The following is a 20,091-nucleotide window of genomic DNA, read 5'->3' as shown; positions in this document are numbered from 1 at the left end:
TAAAGATCAGAGCCGAAATAAATAAAATTGAGAGTTAAAAAATGCAAAAGATCAATGAAATGAAAGGCTCGTTTTGTGAAAAGATAAAATTGACAAACCATTAGCTATACTAAGGAAAAATAAGAAAAGATTCAAAATAAAATCAGAAATAAGGAACACTACAAATGATGCCACAGAAATACAAAGGATCATTACGGAGTATTATGAACAACTATATGCCAACCAACTGGAAAACCTGAAAGAAATGCATAAATTCCTGGACACATACAACCTACCAAAATTGAACCAAGAAGAAATTAAAAATCTGAACAAATAAATAATGAGTAATGAGATTGAATCAGTAATAAAAAGTCTCCCATCAAAGAAAAGCCCAGGACCACATGACTTCACTGCTGATTTCTGCCAAAATGTTAAAGAACCAACACCAATTCTTCTCAAACTCTTCCAGAAAAATGAAAAGAAGGGAATTATTCTGAACTCACTCTACAAGGCAAGCATTGCTGTGATACAAAAACCAGACAAAGACATAACAAAAAAACTACTACAGGCAGATATCCCTGGTGAACACAGATGCAAAAAATCCTTATCAAATACTAGAAAGCTAAAAGATCATTCACCATGATCAAATGGGATTTATTCCAAGGATTCAAGGATTGTTAAACATATGCAAATCAATAAATGTGATACACCACAGCAACAGAATGAAGGACAAAAACTGTACAATCATCTCAATAGATGCAGAAAAAGCACTTGACAAAATTCAACATCCCTTCATGACAACCCCAACAAACTAGGTATAGATGGAGGTATGTCAACATAATAATGACTGTATATGACAAGTCCAGAACTAACATTGTACTGAACAAGGAAAAGCTGAAAGCTTTTCCTCTAAGAACTGGAACAAGACAAGGATGCCCACCCTCACCACTCTTTTCTAACACAGAACTGGAAGTTTTAGCCAGAGTATTTAGGCAAGAGAAATAATGGGCATCCAAATGGAAAAGGAGGAAATCAAATTGTCCCTATTTGCAAATGACCTGACTTTACATATAGAAAATCCTAAAAGCTTTGCCAAGAAACTCTTAGAACTGATAAGCAAATTCAGTAAAGCTGCAGGATACAAAATTAACATAGAAAAATCAGTAGTGTTTCTATACGTCAATAATAAACTAGCAGAAAAATAAATCAAGGGAAAAACTCATTTACAACAGCTACCAAAAAAAAAAAAACCTAGGAACAAGTTTAACCAAGGAAGTAAAAGCTCCTACAATGAAAACTATAGAACACTGATGAAAGAAATTGAAGACGTCACCAAAAAATGGACAGACATCTCATGTCATGGATTGGAAGAATATTGTGAAAATGACCACACTACCAAAAGTGATCTACACAATGCAATCCTTATCAATACCAATGACATTCTTCACAGAGATAGAAAAAGAGATAGAAAAATTCACATAGTATGGAACCACAAAACATCCTGAATAGCCAAAGCAATCCTGAGCAAAAAAAAGAAAAAATAAAAAAGCTGGAAGCATCATACTTCCTGACATCAAAATATACTACAAAGCTATATTAATCAAAATAGCATGGTACTGGCATAAAAAACAGACACAGGCTGGGCTCATGCCTGTAATCCCAACACCTTGGGACGCTGAGGCAGGCGGATCATGAGGTCAGCAGATCAAGACCATCCTGGCTAACACAGTGAAACTCCATCTCTACTAAACAAAAAAAAAATTTAATTCGGTTTGGTGGTGCACGCCTGTGATCCCAGCTACTTGTGTGGCAGTAGATTGGCATGAACCCGGGAGGCGGAGCTTGCAGTGAGCCAAGATTGTGCCACTGCACTCCAGCCTAGGCAACGGAACAAGACTCCGTCTCAAAAAAGAAAAAAAAAAAAAAAGACACAAAGACAAATGGAACAGAATAGAGAACACAGAAATAAATACACATATTTACAGCCAACTGATTTTCAACAAAGGTACCAAAAACATTCAGTGCTGGGGAAAAGACAGTCCCTTCAGTAAATGATGTTAGGAAAACTAAGTATCTATAAGTAGAAAAATGAAACTAGACCTTTATCTCTCAACATATATAAAAATCAAATCAAAATGGATTAAAGACTTTCTAATACCTCAAACCATGAGATTACTAGAAGGAAACACTGCGGAAATGCTTAAGGCATTGGTCTGAGTAAAGATTTTTTTGTGTACAACATCAAAAGTACAAGCAACAAAAGCAAACATAGATAAATGGGGTTCTATCAGCTAGAAAGCTTTTGTACAGCAAAGAAAATCAACAGAATGAAAAGACAACCTACAGTATGAGAGAAAATATTTGCAAACTATCCATGCAACGAAGGATTAATAACTAGAATACAGAAGAAACAAACAATTTAATAGCAGAAAATAATCCAATTTGAAAATGGACAAATTATCTGACAAGTCATTTCTCAAAAAAGACATATAAATGGCCAACAGGCATATGAAAAAAAAAAAAAGGTCAACATGATTAATCATATGGGCAATACAAATCAAAACCACAACGAGATATCATCCATCTCACCCCAGTTAAAATAGCTATTATCAAAAAGAAAACAATCACAGATGCTGGCAAGGATGTAAAGAAAGGGCATGCTTGTATACTACCGGTAGGAATGTAAATTAGTATAGCAACTATGAAAAACAGTATGGAGGTTCCTCAGAAAAGTAAAAATAGATCTACTAAATGACCCAGCAATCCAAGTGCTGGGTATATGTTCAAAAGAAAAGAAATGAGTATATTGAAGAGCTAGTTGCGTGTCCATGCTTATTCTTATCACAATAGTGAAGATACCACCCTAAATTTCCATCAACAGATGAATAAAGAAAATGTGGTAGGTGGGTGTGTGTATAGAATGGAATATTATTTAGTCATAAAAACAGTGAAATCCTGTCATTTACAGCAACATGGATGGAATTGGAAGCCATTATGTTAAGTGAAATAAGCTAGGCACAGAAAGACAAATACCACTTTTTCTTACTCGTGTGTGGGAATTTAAAAAGTGAATCCTGTGAAAATAGAGCAAAATGATGGTTACCAGACTCTGGGAATGGTTGGGGAGGAGGAGATGAAGAGAAGTTGGTTAATGGGTACAAACATACAGTTATAGAAGGAATAGGGTTTGATAGTACAGTTGAGTAACGATAGTTAGCAATAATTGATTATGTATTTAAAAATAACTAAAAGATTTGAAATGTTCGGCCGGGCGCGGTGGCTCAAGCCTGGAATCCCAGCACTTTGGGAGGCCGAGACGGGCGGATCACGAGGTCAGGAGATCGAGACCATCCTGGCTAACACGGTGAAACCCCGTCTCTACTAAAAAATACAAAAAACTAGCCGGGCGAGGTGGCGGGTGCCTGTAGTCCCAGCTACTTGGGAGGCTGAGGCAGGAGAATGGCGTAAACCCGGGAGGCGGAGCTTGCAGTGAGCTGAGATCCGGCCACTGCACTCCAGCCTGGGCGACAGCAAAACTCCGTCTCAAAAAAAAAAAAAAAAAAAAGATTTGAAATGTTCCCAACACAAAGAACTGATAAATGTTTAAGGTGACAGACAGCCTAATTACCCTGATTTGATCATTACATACTGTATTCATGTATCAAAATATCACATGTGCCTCATAAATATGTACAGTTATTATGTGCAAATTTTTTTAAATATTAAAATTTTTAAAAAGAATGAAGAATATCTCTACACACTGCAGGGCAGGATCCCCTGGATATGACATTAAGTGAAAAAGCAAGGTAGGGAAAGTGTACATATATGTTACCTAAGAAAGGTATACACTTACCTAAGAAAGGGACACTAAGAAAAATTAAATATTTTATATTTAAATATAATATACATAATTATATATATTTATATAAGAAGATATATTCATATCTCCAGCCCTACTTCTTATATAAATGGTAGCACACAAACATATATGTATTTGTTTATACTGTTAAAAGGATAAATCACAAATTAAGCTGTATTATTAAATAAAAGAACTCCTTCCATCTATAACAATAAAAGTCAACCAAATCTTGCAATGTGGCAGCTCTCAGCTCAGACTCTCCTACTTTCCAAGGGAAATCTTAATGTATGCGGTCTGTGGACAGATGCTGTTCTTATCCACCCAGTAGCTATTGTCCTTTCTGATAATGACAGGCCTCAATTTTTGTTGACAAAAATCACTCCTTCACCACCCTTTTCAATTCATATGATCTAGGTGGGACTGACTGTACAACCAGGCAAGAGTGGTAGAGTCACAGCAAGGATTTTTGTTGTGTCTATTGGAAAAGCAGTGTTTTCAGTCTGTTTTCTAAAAATAAAAAAAAAAACTTTTCCAAACACTCAGAATATCACTTCTATCCTGTGCCTGAAGCAATCAACCAACCATCAGGTCTATTAATTCTTATTTTGCAATTGATCTCATATCTATCCCTTCCTATGTATAGGCTACCAACTGTGTGTGGGGGTGGGGGTGTGGGGGGAGCATACTCTCCTCGATTTGCTTTAAATATGAATAGTAAAGAGTATACAAAACTTGTATACTTGTATACTGTATAACCTCAAATTTACTTAATCTCTCTTAGCCTAGACATCTGTATCTGGGATAATACCTATCTCATGGATGTGTCAAGACAAAATGCAATATACATAACGTATTATCACAGTCCTGAGTACACAGTTAACATACAAAAATATGTTTCATCCTCATCATGCTCAACCCCCAAAATTCATACTCTTGGACCGAGACCAAAAATAGAGGAAAAATTTTATGTACACAGTGTTTATTATAGTTAAAATTAGAAAAAAAAAAACCCTACAGTCCACTCGTGGGTGAATGATTAAGCAAACTGTAGAATAAAAATGATGACAGCAATAGCCAATGTTTATGTAATGCTTATTATGTACCATTCTATTCTAAGCATTTTAAACGTACTAGTACATTTGACCCTCCCAACCCTATGATGTAATCTAAAAATTCCTTTGTAACAATGTGAAAACTGAGGCAGAGAGAAGTTAAGTAAATTACTCCAGGCAATGGAGTGTGGCTGATATATAAACCCAGTCAGGGTCCAGAGTCCATGCTCGCAACCACTACACTACACTGTCTCCCCAAAGAGGTATACAGACTTTAATAGCTACAAGAAGCTTTCAATAATAACGTAGGGAAATTCTTACACTAAAATATCAGGTAAAAAGGCATGGCATAAAATTGTGCTATACAGTATAATCAGTAGTGTACATTATTTGGATAGTGGGATCAGGGATAAAATTGTTCCTTCTTGATGCTTTTCTGTACTGTATAAATTTTACAATTAAAATCTAATATGTTTAATAACAGAAAGTAATTCCCAAATAAATTCTTATTCTTTATTAAGTACCTGAACTCTCACTGGGAACGTAATTCTGTTGCATTTCAGCTATACCTATCTGACAAACCTGACAAACCTTAATGGATCAAGGTTATAATCTAACACCTTGACTCCTACACCTAGATGGCTAGTAAAAATAAATAAAGGTGGGGGGAGGATAATGATCAAGAAAGAAGGATGAAAGGAAATGCAGAAGTAATACTGCCTCTTCATGTAGGGAACCTGATAACTACAGAAAGGCATTAAACAGACAGGCAAGAGTACTAATCACAGTAGAAATCTGTTGCATTCAGAGAGAAAATTTTTTGTACTTAAACTACCTAATAATGTACTATATTTGATTAGAGGATTTATAACATACTGTATGTTATAAATTGGAAATATTTTGTATGTTATGCTTCTACATTAGAATTTTTGTTATAAACAAAGATATAGACACAATAAAAAGAAGCAACTACAGTAGTCTCCCCATATCTAGAATTTCACTTTCCATGGTTTCAGTTACTTGTGGTCAACCACGGTCAGAAAATATTAAACGGAAAATTTCAGAAATAAACAGTTCAAAAATTTTAAACTATGCACCATTTTGAGTACCGTGAGGAAATCTCATACTGTCGCATTTGGTCCTGTCCAGGATGTGAATCATCCCTTTGTCCAGAATATCCATCTCTGTTATCAGATCAACTGCTGTAATATCCCAATGCCTATGTTCAAGTAACCCTTATTTTACTTAATAATGGCCCCGAAGTATAAGATGTATCCCAGTGATGCTGGCATACTGTTGTAATTGTTCTATTTTATTATTGTGTTGCTAATCTCTTACTGTGCTTAATGTATAAACTTTATCATGTATAGGAAAAAACAGTATATATGGGGTTTGATACTACCCATGGTTAGTTTCAGCCATCCTCTGGGGGCCTTGGAACAGATCCCCAGTGATAAGGAGATACTACTATACAGATTATTTACGTTCTTACAACACAGATGTGAAATAAGACCAAAAAAGGGGGGGGAATTTGACAAATGAGGGAGAGGATCTGGCTAAGGTTAAATTATATCAGTACTGCTGCCAAGTATTAATAGTACTTCAGGTATAGGCCCTGCTTCGTGTGTTAATAATACTATAGTACAAAATGTGACGTGTAAATAGTCATCAAAAGCAGAACAACATGTTTGCAAGTTTTATCTTGAGCATGGGTGAAAATGGGGTCTCAAACAGGCTTTTTGGGGTCAGATATCTTTGGAAAGAGACTGCTATAAATAAAGGGAATACAGAATCAGTGTGATCCGGAATCCTAGTGGTGTGGCCATGGCCAACATAAACAAATGAAATGCCCATAAATCTTTATTGCCTCACCTGTCACCACTGCAGCATGCAAGAACCGAGACTGGGAGAAAGTAGAGCTCATTATCCTGAAGACTTCTGTGAACTGCCTCTGTTTGCTAGCAATCATATTTGCCTGATCCCTCAATTTTTCTTCCTGTGCCCTGGCTACTGCCAAAAGAGGTCAAACCTTCCAAAAATTAGGACATGGAGTCAATAACTTTGCACTTATGACATTCAAATCTATGATCTTGATCAGAACTGAGCTGTAAGCATTGTTTATCAATATTTATAGTCAGCTTTCATGACCAATGTCTCCCACTCTCCTCAGCAATTCCAAACTTCAGGTCACATTCTTTTTCACCCAGAAGAACTCACCTTTTACCTAACCCCTGAAAACTAAAGCAATCAAAGGTGATCTGCCTGAGCTCCCCATTTCCCTTAAAGCCAGTGGAACTTACCTCTATCTCCATCCATTCTTTCCTCTTTCCCTCCAGTTTCCTCAGAGGATAAGGTGACCAGTCTCTTATTCAAGGCAAATACCACCCAGACTGTTCTGGGTACGTTGCTTAATTGATTCCTCAGAAAATTGTTTTTGTTTTGTCTCACTTGTGAGTGGGAAGTAGCAAATAAAAACACTTTCTTAAAGTATTAATTAAGCTTTTTTTCTTAGTTCTTAAAATTGCAAACATACTGACATGGATGAACTAAAACTATACATCAGACTAGTTACATCACCTCACAAAAAAAGGACTGCTCCTAAGTAACTTCAGAGCACAAAACTTTGACTAGGTATCTTTGGTGGGATGCAATGAGGACAAAATAATCTGGAAACAATTTAAAATTTGTTGTACTTTTTAAACATTTTTTTAAATTTAAGAAATTTTAAAGTTTTACTCAATAATTTCACTGTTTAACATAGTACTGAGTTTGATATTTTGAAGTCATTTTCTTTATTTTATGGGAAGGTAATTTTCTTAGGTATGATGTACTGTGATTGTGTAAGAGAAGACTCTCAATCCTAACGCAGGCATGTTAAAAGTACTTTAGCAGTAAGGTCTGCAACTTACTTCATTTAACAGAGAGAAAGCAAGAGAACATATACAGAACAATGTTAACAAGGTGATGGTTATATTGGTATATGGGTGTTCACAAGACTATTTTCTCAGCTTTTCTCTACGTTTGGAATTTTTCATAAAAAATAGCATTGTAAAACCTCATTTTGGTAAAAAATACATTTATATGCATATGTTCTTAGAAAAAGTCTTGTAAGGATACAACCTAGGTTAGGAAATCTGGTAGTCATTATTTCTTATTTTTTATTATTTGTGTTTTCTAAATTTTAATAAAAATTTAGTGCTTTTGTTACAAAAAATTAACTTTATACACTGCAATAATGCATATTAAGTATTTAATTCAAGATTACAGGCTAAATATCTGCTTTTGTCCCTCATTCTTTTTAAAAACAATCCCATTGAAATAAAGATAGAAAAGAAATGAAGAAATATTCCCATAGAATAGAGAAAAAGGATGAAGTGGTAGGAGAGAATTTCACCAGCAAATAGGAGATGTCAATAACATTTCTGAAAGACTGGAGAAGATAGAGGCATGATGACAGAGAAAAGATATGTGGTATCAGAAAGTTACAGAAAAGGAAGAATTGATCTATCCATTAGAATGTCAACTCTGGGCTCAGAATCAGCACATGAGGCAGAAGACAGGAGCCATAAGTATAAAATGCCTCTGAAAACAGAATAATTATTGGAAGGATTGTATATAGACATCACTACATAGCACCCCAATTCCTTCCCCAACTCTGACTAAACAGAGCATTCAGGGGGCTTGGCATTTACCTCAGAGAAAAAACAGATCATCCACAACAACAAAAAGCAGCCTATTCTTATCCAAAGAAACTGAACAAGCAGCTTAGAGAAAACTGGGGCTTCTAATGTGAATGTTAGCATCTGGGCGCTCCAACCTAGAGTGGTCAGCCCTTCTCCCATCCCTAATCCAAATCTGACAGTCAACACACCTTACCCATGTACACAGACTAGAGACAATTATTAGGACCAAACCTCTTTACACCTCAGTAAAACAAACCCACATGAGCTACCCAGACCACCTCTCCAGGACAATCAGGAATCATCAGGCAAATGAGGAAAACTAACAACATGAAAGACTAACTTAAGTTTTTCAAGCAATTTAGAAGGATAAAGGATAATTTAGAGAGAGAAACACATAAAGAAAAAAAAGAAACACCCTAAACTCATTCAGAAAGATTTTTAGAGAAAATTCTATACAGATGGTAAGAACAAGATACTGGAGAGAGGAAATCTATATATGTATAAAACAAAAAGAACAAATGATATAAAAGATAAAACACATTACAAAATTAAAAGATCAGTCTTGGAGATCCAATATCCAATTACGAGTCCCAAAAAAGAATAAAATGTTAAGAAGGAAAGCATTGCTGTATAACAAAATACCCTCATGCTCAGTGGCTTAAAAAGAATTATCTCCAACAGTTTCTGAGGGTCAGGCATCTGGGAGCAGCTTAGTGGTGTGGTTCTGGCTAAGGAGCTCTCCTGAAATTACTATCAAACCTACAGTCATTTAAAGGCTTAACTGGCACCAGAGGCAGTGGCTCACACCTGTAATCCTGGACTTTGGGAGGCCGAGGCAGAAGGACTGCTTTGAGGCCAGGAGTTTGAGGCCAGCCTGAACAATACAGAGAGACCTTGTCTCTTTAGTTAAAAAAAAAAAAAAAAATGTTAAGAAAAAATAACAAAATTAAATAAAGGCTTAACTGGGATAGGAAGTTTCACAACCAAGCTCACTCACATGACTGCTGGGGAAAGAAGCCTCAGTTCCTCACTCACATGGGCCTCCACAGGGATACTCATGACATGGCAGCTGGCTTCCACCAGAATGAGTAATCCGAGGGAGAGAGAAAGTAACAAAGACAGAAGCCGTAATGTCTTTCGTTACCTAATATGAGAAATGATATACCTTCACTTCTGCCATATTCTGTAGGTCATGCACATCAATGTAGGAGACTACACAGGGCATTAGGACCAGGAGATAGGGATCATTCAGAAGAACCATCTTGGAGGATGACTATACCAGTTATCAAAAAAAAAAAAAATTCATGGGAAAAAAAATCTCATAGTTTCAGAGATATGAATCTTCACACTGAAAAGGCTCATTAAGCACTAAGGAGGATGGGAAAAAATCTCTTAGATACAAATGATAAAACTTCAGATCTCTAAGGATCAGATAATCACAAATTTGTCACAGGAAAGGAAAAAATGCTCACCTACAAAGGTGTAAGAATTAGATTACCACCAGACTTTTTATCAAATGAATGGTAAAAGACAAAGAGGCAATGCCTTCAGTTGTAAAGTTGTGACAGAAAATGTTTATCAACCTGGAATTCTACATCCATCTAAATGAACAATCAAGTGTGAGAGTAGACTAAAGTCCCTTCCAGAAATAAAGAATCAGACGGTTGAGCTACCAAACGTCATTATTAAGATTTGAGCTAGGCATGGTGGTGCATGACTATAGTCCCAGATACTAGGTAGGCTGAGGTGGGAGACTTGCTTGAGCTCAGGAGTTCAAATCCAGCCTGGGTAAGATAGCAATGCCTTATCTCTTAAAAAAAGAAAAAAAAAAAAATATATATATATATATATACTTGAATTGGCACCCCAATAAAACAAGATTTCAAAAAGAGATGACATTAATATGCAAGAAACTCTATTATCAATCCCAAAAGGGGAAAATCCTCAGGTAATGGCTGTAGGGCATGCCTGAAGAACAAATGGACCAGATTGGAAAAGAATTCCATGCAAAAGACAGTATGATTGAGTAGGAAGAATAACAGAGATATCATAAAGGCACACTGGTTCTTGCTACAATAAAATTTTAAAAATAAAATTTAAAGACAGTTGGGGAACTTCAGGGAAAACAAAAGGCAACATAACAAAGTCATGGTTCATATAGAAACAAATAAAAGGTCATATGGGTTTAGCAATCGAGGGACTGGAAGAAAAGAGGCTATGTACTAAAGATAGTCTCTCTGAAGAGGTCCAGGAGTTGGGCCACCAGACTCAAAAATAGTCAATGGTTGTAGCCTTGTACTCAACAGCATGTAAAAAGTCATACTAATACAAACCCTTCATTGTTTTTAAGAGTCAATCTTCACACAGAAGACATTAATATGACTGCAAAACAAAATGTCAGCAACCTTGACAATTTAAAAGTTTAAAAGTATCTGAAAAAAGGCAGGAGGTAGAAGAGGAAAGGAAGGATGGGGTGCTTATTAGTTCATTTTATATGAAGCAGTATCAAGATACTGACTACTACAGATAGAACGATACATAAATATTATAATTATATTAAACATGTAAAAAAACAAAAATAAAATTATCAATTTTTGGAAAGAAGAGAGAAAGGGAAAGTAGTGTCAATAAACTAAACCCTCTTCTTTCATATGATAAAGTCAACTGATGCTAAGTAAATTCCATAAACAGAATTTCAGTACAGGTTGAGTATCCCTTATCTGAAATGCTTGGGACCATTAGTGTTTCAGATTTCAGATTTTTTTCAGATTTCAGAGTATTTACACAGACATAATGAGATATCTTGGGGATTGGACCCAAGTCTAAACACAAAATTCATTTATGTTTCATATACACTTTATACACACAGGCTATGGTGATTTTACACAACCTCTTTTTTTTTTGCTCTTGTCACCCAGGCTGCAGTGCAATGGCACTATCTCGGCTCACTGAAACCTGTCTCCTGGTTCAAGCAATTCTCCTGCCTCAGCCTCCTGTGTAGCTGGGATTACAGGTGTGAACCACCACGCCCAGCTAATTTTTTTGTATTTTTAGTAGAGATGGGTTTCACCATGTTGGTCAGGCTGGTCTCAAACTCCTGACCTCAAGTGATCTACCCACCTTGGCCTCCCAAAGTGCTGGGATTACAGATATGAGCCACCGCACCCAGGCTTATGCAACATTCTACATAATTTTGTAAATGAAATATAGTTTTGACTGCAACCCATCACAAGAGGTCAAGTGTGAAACTTTCCACTTGTGGCATCATGCCACAACTATATGCCAACCAACTGGAAAACCTAAAAGAAATGGATAAATTGGCCTTTGGGCTTTCAGATCTGTAACAATGGCCTTTTGGGGGGTTTTGGCCTTCAGCCTCAGATCGGGTGCTGTACTTTCAGCTTCTCTGGTTTTGAGGGTTTTAGACTTGGAATGAACCATGGTACTAGCTTTTCTCATCCCCCAGCTTGCAGGTGGCCGATCATGGGATGTCACCTTTGTAATTATGTAAGCCAATTCTCCCTAGTAAACTCCCTTTCATATATACATATCCTACCATTTCTGTCCCTCTGGAAAAACCTAATAGAGATTTTGAACTTCATAGCTCTCTAGTAACAGACCCAAATGAAAAGGAAGTCAACAAGTTGCCAGAAAAGAAATTCAAAAGATGAATCTTAAGTCAAAAACTTTCCACATATGGCATCATGCCACAAGTGGAAAGTCAAAGCTCAGAAAGTTTTGGATTTTGGCACATTTTAGATTTCAGATTTTCAGATTAGGGGTGCTCAATCTGTATTCTTTCTGTCAAAGTTATATCTTGAACATTAACTATACTTGATGGTTTAGAACCCATTAGGCTAAATTTGAACTGATCTTTACAAATTTCTTCCGGAAGTTGGTTACGTGTTTAGGTGCACAAAAATGCATGAAAATGTACATGCATGCTCGAATGCATATATACGTGTTATTTTAACTAAATGCATGACTTTATTTTCTTTCTGTATTTTCTAAAAATTAAAAAAAAAATTTGCTGGAATGCAAGAAATAGTCAGGGAAGGGAATATCCTGGTTAACTAAAGACTGACACTAAGATTTAATCTATTTCTCCAATGTGTGTAAAAGGCTACTATCATAGAGAAACATGGTATCCTCTCTCACTGTATAAATTCTAATGCTAATCTTAATGGAAATGAGAAGTTCACCTGATTTTAAGAAATAATGAAGAGGTACCAGAAAGAGGCACTAGAAGCATTTGAAACTATTTGAAGGATTTTAAGATAATTTCAAAGAAAAAGACCAAGATAAGTAAATATATATTGATGGATCTCACAAATCTAAGAGACCGTTTAACAGAAGGGAACAAAAGGAGCATACTATATTGCTACCATCAGGAAGAACTTCCTAACAATTATAGCTACTAACAACAGAATGGACTGTCTATAATAAAAGTCTGATCTTCCATCACTATATTATTTAAATACAGACCAAATAAACACTAGAAATAATAAGTCTGTAATGTTTTAAATTAGTAAAAGATTGGACTACATCATCCCTAAAGTAGTAAGTATAATTATGAGAGTTCTAAACTAATAATTTTGACTTACCAACATCCATTGCAGTTTCCATAAAGCTTTTCTGTCGTGAAGCAAACTCTGCAAGCAATTTCTGCTGCCTCTCTCTAGCCTTCTGTCGCCTAGATTAAACAGAAATAAAGTTTTAAGTATCAGATGTGCTTAAGACCTAGCTACTATATTTCAGGAGTATATAATGTATGAATATGTATATATGTATGTCTTTAGGTACACAAAAATGCATGAAAATGTACATGCATGCTTGAATGCATATATATGCGTGTATTTTAACTAAATGCATGACTTTATTTTCTTTCCACATTTTCTAAAAATTAAAGAAAAAATTTGCTGGAATGCAAGAAACAGTCAAGGAAGGGAATATCCTGGTTAACCCCTGGCACACAGTTGAGAACAATCTATTTTTTGTATTATGTATTAAATTTCTTCTAATATTTGATTGTCCTTAAAAGGATTCTACTAATTTTAAAAGGTTACAAACTCACTGGTTTAATAAAAATAAAAGCCAAGATGTACTTTAAAATGTGAAATAATAATTAAGGTAGATAGAATATTTGGATTTCCAACAACACAAGTTCCTAAGTATATGTCAGAAGGCAGCAAGAGCAAGTCTTTTTTGGCAAGAGACTAACAATTTAACCCCAGGCACAAATAACAGTAAACTGATGGCTAGAAGAAGCTCTGATGTTTAGATATAAACGAAGTCTAAAAGATAAGAACAGTCATATTTACTGTTACCCTAAGAATAGGTCTCTCCTATCAGAGAATGAACAGAAGCCAGTAAGTTTCTCAGTTTCTACTAGGACATATTTCAAGTTTGGTTTATTTTGTATAAAGTAAAGGAATGTGAAGGAGTCTCAAACACAACATAAGACAGAAACTGTATTACAAAGCCCTAAATATTCCCTTGGATTAATTCACTATATTATATTTATTATGTATGCCTTATCTACTTCCAAAGAATATTTTAATTGCATCTGGTTGCCAAAAAAAAAAAAAAAAAAACAAGGAGTGAGGAACAGCCATTAGGCAAAGGTGAAAATCAAAAATAAAAAAAAAAAAAAAAAAAAATCCACCAATACAATGTTACCATAACATAGGAATAGGAAAATAAGTCAAAGGTGACAGGTTTCTTGAGATTATGTGATGCTAACAATACCAGTAAGCATGAAGTTTCACTCCCAGCAAGGAAAGGTTAAATTAGTAATTTAAACAAGAAGTGAAGGAGAGGAAAAAGAAGAAAAAAGAAAGGTTAGAAAAGGTAAATTATATGTTAGTTCATGGAAGAGATAAACTTTTTACTTGAACAAAACTCAAAGAGGAGCTGATGTTCTTTGTGTCATACCCATAATACAGAAGAATGAGAACACAATGGACAGAGTATACTATAGCAGTTTTTTTAATGACCATTTATTATGTCTATACAGTATAGAAGTCAAAGCATTATGTTAAACTGACAGTCTATGCAATCATTGTTATGGGAAACCTAAAAGTATTTTTCTATTAATCTGATCTGATTCAAGGATATAACACATAAAATTCAGAAGAATGAAATACAGTAATTTTTAAACTATCCACACATTTGCTCCCATCAAATTAGTGGGGATAATCAGGAGCAACTATAAAGTCAAGTTCTGTGGTCCACTTTACCATGAGAAGTTATATATTTTTGACAATAATATTCAAAAAATTGTTAACACTCCTTTTCTAACATTTACAGATAATTTAGGATCCACATAAAAAACTCGCCTTATTATTTTATAACAACAATTCTTTTATACTGTTTTTGAGCCAAAATATTATTATCCAGGTTGATCACTCACCTTATTCATCAAAGTCAACTCTCAATGATGATGGCCATTTCAAAAAATTACATCTACCCGTCCCCTCTCTTCCCTTTCTGAACATGTCCTAGTATGCAGTGTCAGGACTCGACAGCCTGGCACAGGAGGGCATTTGTGTGGTAAAATTTTAGTTAAATATGTGTAATTTTTTAACTACAAAGTTAAATATATCTATCTAGATAGACAGATACACAGATACAGAGAGAGAGATAGAGAGTTATAGGTGTCAGGTATCTCACTGTGGAAGTAGGGAGTTACAGAGTTACAAATATGGAAAGAGAGAAAACAAGAATGACTCCTAGAGTGATAGATTGAAACTGAAAGTATGAGAGTGAACTCAGTTTTCAGTACATAAAGGTAGACATAAAACTAAATATAAATTTCTCCCTTCCTCTCTCTCACTACCTTCCAAAACAAACACAGACTTACAAAGAAACACACACACAACTTTCCCCAGCTCTGTCCTAAGAGGACCTGAGACAGCTATACTTCATTAGAATAAACACACGGACTGGGGTTTCTAAATACCATTCTCTCCTAAAAGCAACCAGGACACCTTGGAGCAATGGCTGACTCCAAGTACAAGATAAGCCTGCAACATCTTTTTTTTTTTTTTTTTTTGAGACAGAGTCTCACTCTATTGCCCAGGCTGGAGTGCAGTGGCGTGATCTAGGGTCACCGTAACCTCTGCCTCCTGGGTTCAAGCGATTCTCGTGCTTCAGCCTCCTGAGTAGATGGGATTACAGGCACACGCCACCATGCCTGACTAATTTTTGTATTGTTAGTAGAGACGGGGTTTCACCACATTGGCCAGGCTGATCTCGAACTCCTGACCTCAGGTCATCTGACCATCTCAGCCTCCCAAAGTGCTGGGATTACAGGTGTGAACCACCACCTGGCCAAGCCTGGAACATCTTATTGCCCCAGAAAATAAGAATATGCCCAAAGAATGATGGGGACAGATCATCAAGACCCGGAAACCAGCTTGATGTGACTCCTAGTGGCCAAATCTGTAATAATTTGAGCACCAAAATTAATAACAAGCATATGAGATTATAACCCATAAAATAGGAACCCATGAGTCCATACTGATAAAAATGAATGAATATAAAGTTGATATGGATTGGGATATTACAATATCTCAAAGTATCTCTCCACAAATTATGTATTAATTATAAAGTGGGGTGGGAAAGGTAATTTGACTGTGAAGAAGTCTGGCAGACATGATCAAAGTAAATCACCAGTGATGAAACAAATTGAAATCATGTAACACCTTATGGGATACAATGAAAACAAAACAGCAACACTTCATTGACATTCCTACCAAAGTTGTATAAACTGAGTCAAAATATAAAGGGAAAACAGAGAATCCCAAATTAAGAGATATTCTACAATGTTACTACTGCTTCATAATCTTTAAAAGTGCCAAGATCATGAAAATAAAAACTTCTATATTGAAGGAGAACAAAGAGGCATGACAATTAAATGCAAGGAGTGATTATGAACTGGATCTTTCTGCTATAAGAAATATTAGTGGCTGGGCACAGCGCCTCATGCCTGTAATCCCAGCACTTTGGGACGCCGAGGCGGGTGGATCACAAGGTCAGGAGTTCAAGACCAGCCTGGCCAACATGGTGAAACTCTGTCTCTACTAAAAATACAAAAATTAGCCTGGCGTAGTGGCAGGTGCCTGTAATTGCAGCTACTCGGGAGGCTGAGACAGAGAATTGCTTGAACCTGGGAGGCGGAGGTTGCAGTGAGTCGAGATCATGCCACTGCTCTCCAGCCTGGGTGACAGAGCAAGACTCTGTCTCAAAAACGAAGAAAAAAGAAACAAAGAAAGAAAAGAAATATTACTGGGGGCGAGGAGAAGTGGCTCATGCCTGTAATCACACCACTTTGTGGAGCTGAGGCGGGAGGATCACTTGGGCCCAGGAGTTTGAGACCAGCCTGGGTAACATAGCAAGACTTCATCTCTACAACTGATTTTTAAAAATTAGCCAGGCATGGTGGCACACACCTGTAGTACCAGCTATTCAAGAGGCTGAGGCGGGAGAATCACTTGAGCCTAGAGGGTCAAGGCGGAAGTGAGCCGTCATCATGCCACTACACTCCAGCCTGAGCGACAGAGCACGACCCTGTCTCCAAAAAAAAAGAAAAGAAAAAAGGAGAAGAGAAGAGAAGAGAGGGGAGGGGAGGCGGGAAGGCGAGGGAAGGGGAAGGGAGGGGAGGGGAGACGAGACAAGACATTACTGGGACAACTATCAAAACTTGGGATCTAAAGATTTAATCATACTCAAATACCATATTGATTTGCTAATTCTCATAGTTGAGGATACGAAGAACTTCCTGAACCATTTATGTAAGTTTAAGATTCCTTCAAAATAAAAAGCTTTTTAAAATTAAATCCACCCTCAAAGGACAAACATTTGCCATAATGGAAGAAATGGAAGCAAAGAAAAATGTGCTCTGGATGCTCAAAGCATTCTAAGTGACCTCCAAAAATGTTTTGAGCAACAACAGCAGTGATAGACTACATTTTTGGTCTTCTGAATCACTATTTTGCAAATCTGTAAGTTTTGCCATGCTTCTTTAATTAATGCCACTCACTCTACAGCTCACCTTTAAACATGTACACTTAACAATTAGGATACGTATGTCCATAGAGTGTACTTTTTAAAATCTATTAAACATAAGCAAACCTCAAATGTAACTGCTTGACACTAGTATTAAAGTGTATTTCTATAGCAGGTTTCTATACTAACCAGAAATGGAATGTCATTGTTGTGAATGTTTTCTTAATCGAGATTATTACTTTTCTAAATGGGCATAAATGTAAATAAAGGCCATTAACAAAGAACATACACAAGTTCTGGCAGATTCAGTATAACTCAAAAATTTTCCATTAATTCCTGAGGCACAGACATTGAAGCTGCATTTTTATTACAACCATCTAATGTTTTCTGCTTACATCTTGTTTTCTATGAAGTTAATCTATTATGAAAGTGATACTGAGTTTGTCTAAAGGTGAGGTACTTGGAAATGGATCCTCATTAAGTGTTTATGAACGGTTCTGCCTTTATTATGAAAATCCAAAACAAATCCAGAGGAAAGACAAACGTGAGAAGCATGGTGAGATCCAAATAGTCATCTTAATCCTTAGCTGTCCACTACAAATTAGTTTCAAGTACTTGTCAATACCATCATTGTTCAAAGGAAACAAAATCTATCACAAAGAAAGCCTTTAAAATTTTTAGAATATTATTTATTACAGTAGCATCAGGGCCTTTGTAAAAGTAGCATCTAAACTATGTCCTCCAGTATCACATTATTAGTAATAATTACCAAAAAAAAACAGATTTTGATTCACTGTTTATCTTCTTTCAAAATACAAGGATATACTATTATATAACAGAAAGAAGGATATGACCACTAAGAGAGACCACTAATTGACAAAAATAACAATCTTACCTCATTTTCAACCTTCTAATTTTGTCAGTAGATTTATTACATTCTAGGCTATTACTAATTCAAACTTAATGACTGGTCATCTAAATTATATGTTACTGAATGTCCTTTCTCCCATGGAAACAAATTTTTTGTTAGTTCTTTATAACTCCTATTTAGGAATTCTCCTAAATTCTTAATCTACCGTAGTCTTTTGCACATATTAATATAAATTTTTTATAACAAACCCTTTTTTTCTTTGAGATGGAGTCTCACTCTGTCGCCAGGCAGGAGTGTAGTGGCGCAATCTCAGCTCACTGCAACCTCCGCCTCCCAGCTTCAAGCGATTCTCCTGCCTCAGCCTCCCTAGTAGCTGGGATTACAGGCACACGCCACCACGCCCAACTATTTTTTATATTTTTAGTAAAGATGGGGTTTCACCATGTTGGCCAGGTGGCCACCTCGACCTCCCAACAAACTCTTAATTACATCAAAGATGTAGTATAAGGCCGGACGCGGTGGCTCAAGCCTGTAATCCCAGCACTTTGGGAGGCTGAGACGGGCGGATCACGAGGTCAGGAGATCGAGATCATCCTGGCTAACACGGTGAAACCCCGTCTCTTCTAAAAATACAAAAACCAGCCAGGCGAGGTGGCGGGTGCCTGTAGTCCCAGCTACTCGGGAGGCTGAGGCAGGAGAATGGCGTAAACCCAGGAGGCGGAGCTTGCAGTGAGCTGAGATCTCGCCACTGCCTCCAGTCTGGGCAGTGGCCTCCAGTCTGGGTGACAGAGTGAGACTCCGCCTCAAAAAAAAAAAAAAAAAAAGATGTAGTATAACTATATATGTGACTAAAATTGCTCCTTATACAGGTACCAAAGGATGACCTCCTAACTAATAAATCAAACAGGATGGCCAATCTTATTGAACTCCTATAGTACTTAACAATTTTGATAAGTTTCTTGCTTCTGAACTTCCTCTTGTGACTTCTCTAACGCCACTCACCCCAGTTTTTCTCTTACTCTGCTCAGCCATCCATTTATCAGTCACCTTTGTAGGTACCCTTTCCTCAGTCATTCCCCTTAATGTTTTTCCCTTGAGTTCTATATTCAGTCTTCTCATTTTCTTACTGTACACTTTCTCCCATATATAAGGATTCTACTATCACCTATGTGCTCATATCTGTATCTCTAAGAATTCTCCCCTAAATCTTAAACCCTATATCTGACTGGACATCTTCACCTGGGTATCCCTCTTAAACTTAGTAGTATCCAGAACTGAACAGATCAGTTTTACTACTGAGCCTGAGACCCCTCCTATACTCCATTATCTTGGTAAAAGGAACATTATCCAAGTCAGAAATCAGGCCACCATTCATGACATCTCCCTCATTTCTCACATCAAGCTGATTACCGAGTCTAACAACTTGTATCTGCTAAATATCTCATATACATCTCCTCCTCTCTTTATTATCATCACTGTCTTAGTTCAGACCCTTACCACACCTGCCCCACTAGATGACTAAGTAGCTTGCTCTCCCAATTTCCAGTCTTACCCCACTCTAATCCACCCTCATGTAATTATCCTATATATATACACATATATATACATATACACACACACACACACACATATATATAT

At 36.4% G+C, this 20,091-nt stretch overlaps 1 protein-coding gene across 1 annotated transcript in view; it reads right to left on the bottom strand.

Annotated features, from left to right (window-relative positions):
* Positions 1-20,091, bottom strand: part of UBR3 (ubiquitin protein ligase E3 component n-recognin 3 (putative)) — a gene marked incomplete at its 5' end in the record, with an annotated part of 276,638 nt that overhangs the window by 123,999 nt on the left and 132,548 nt on the right. The window contains one exon of the mRNA XM_011945970.1: positions 13,178-13,266. Coding sequence (XP_011801360.1) covers positions 13,178-13,266 — 89 coding nt within the window. The remainder of the gene's footprint in view (positions 1-13,177; positions 13,267-20,091) is intronic.

The sequence above is a fragment of the Colobus angolensis genome, unplaced genomic scaffold, assembly GCF_000951035.1.
Source record: "Colobus angolensis palliatus isolate OR3802 unplaced genomic scaffold, Cang.pa_1.0 Scaffold247, whole genome shotgun sequence".
In the NCBI taxonomy this organism is placed as follows: domain Eukaryota; kingdom Metazoa; phylum Chordata; class Mammalia; order Primates; family Cercopithecidae; genus Colobus; species Colobus angolensis.
This window is presented reverse-complemented; position numbering and strand designations above follow the sequence as displayed.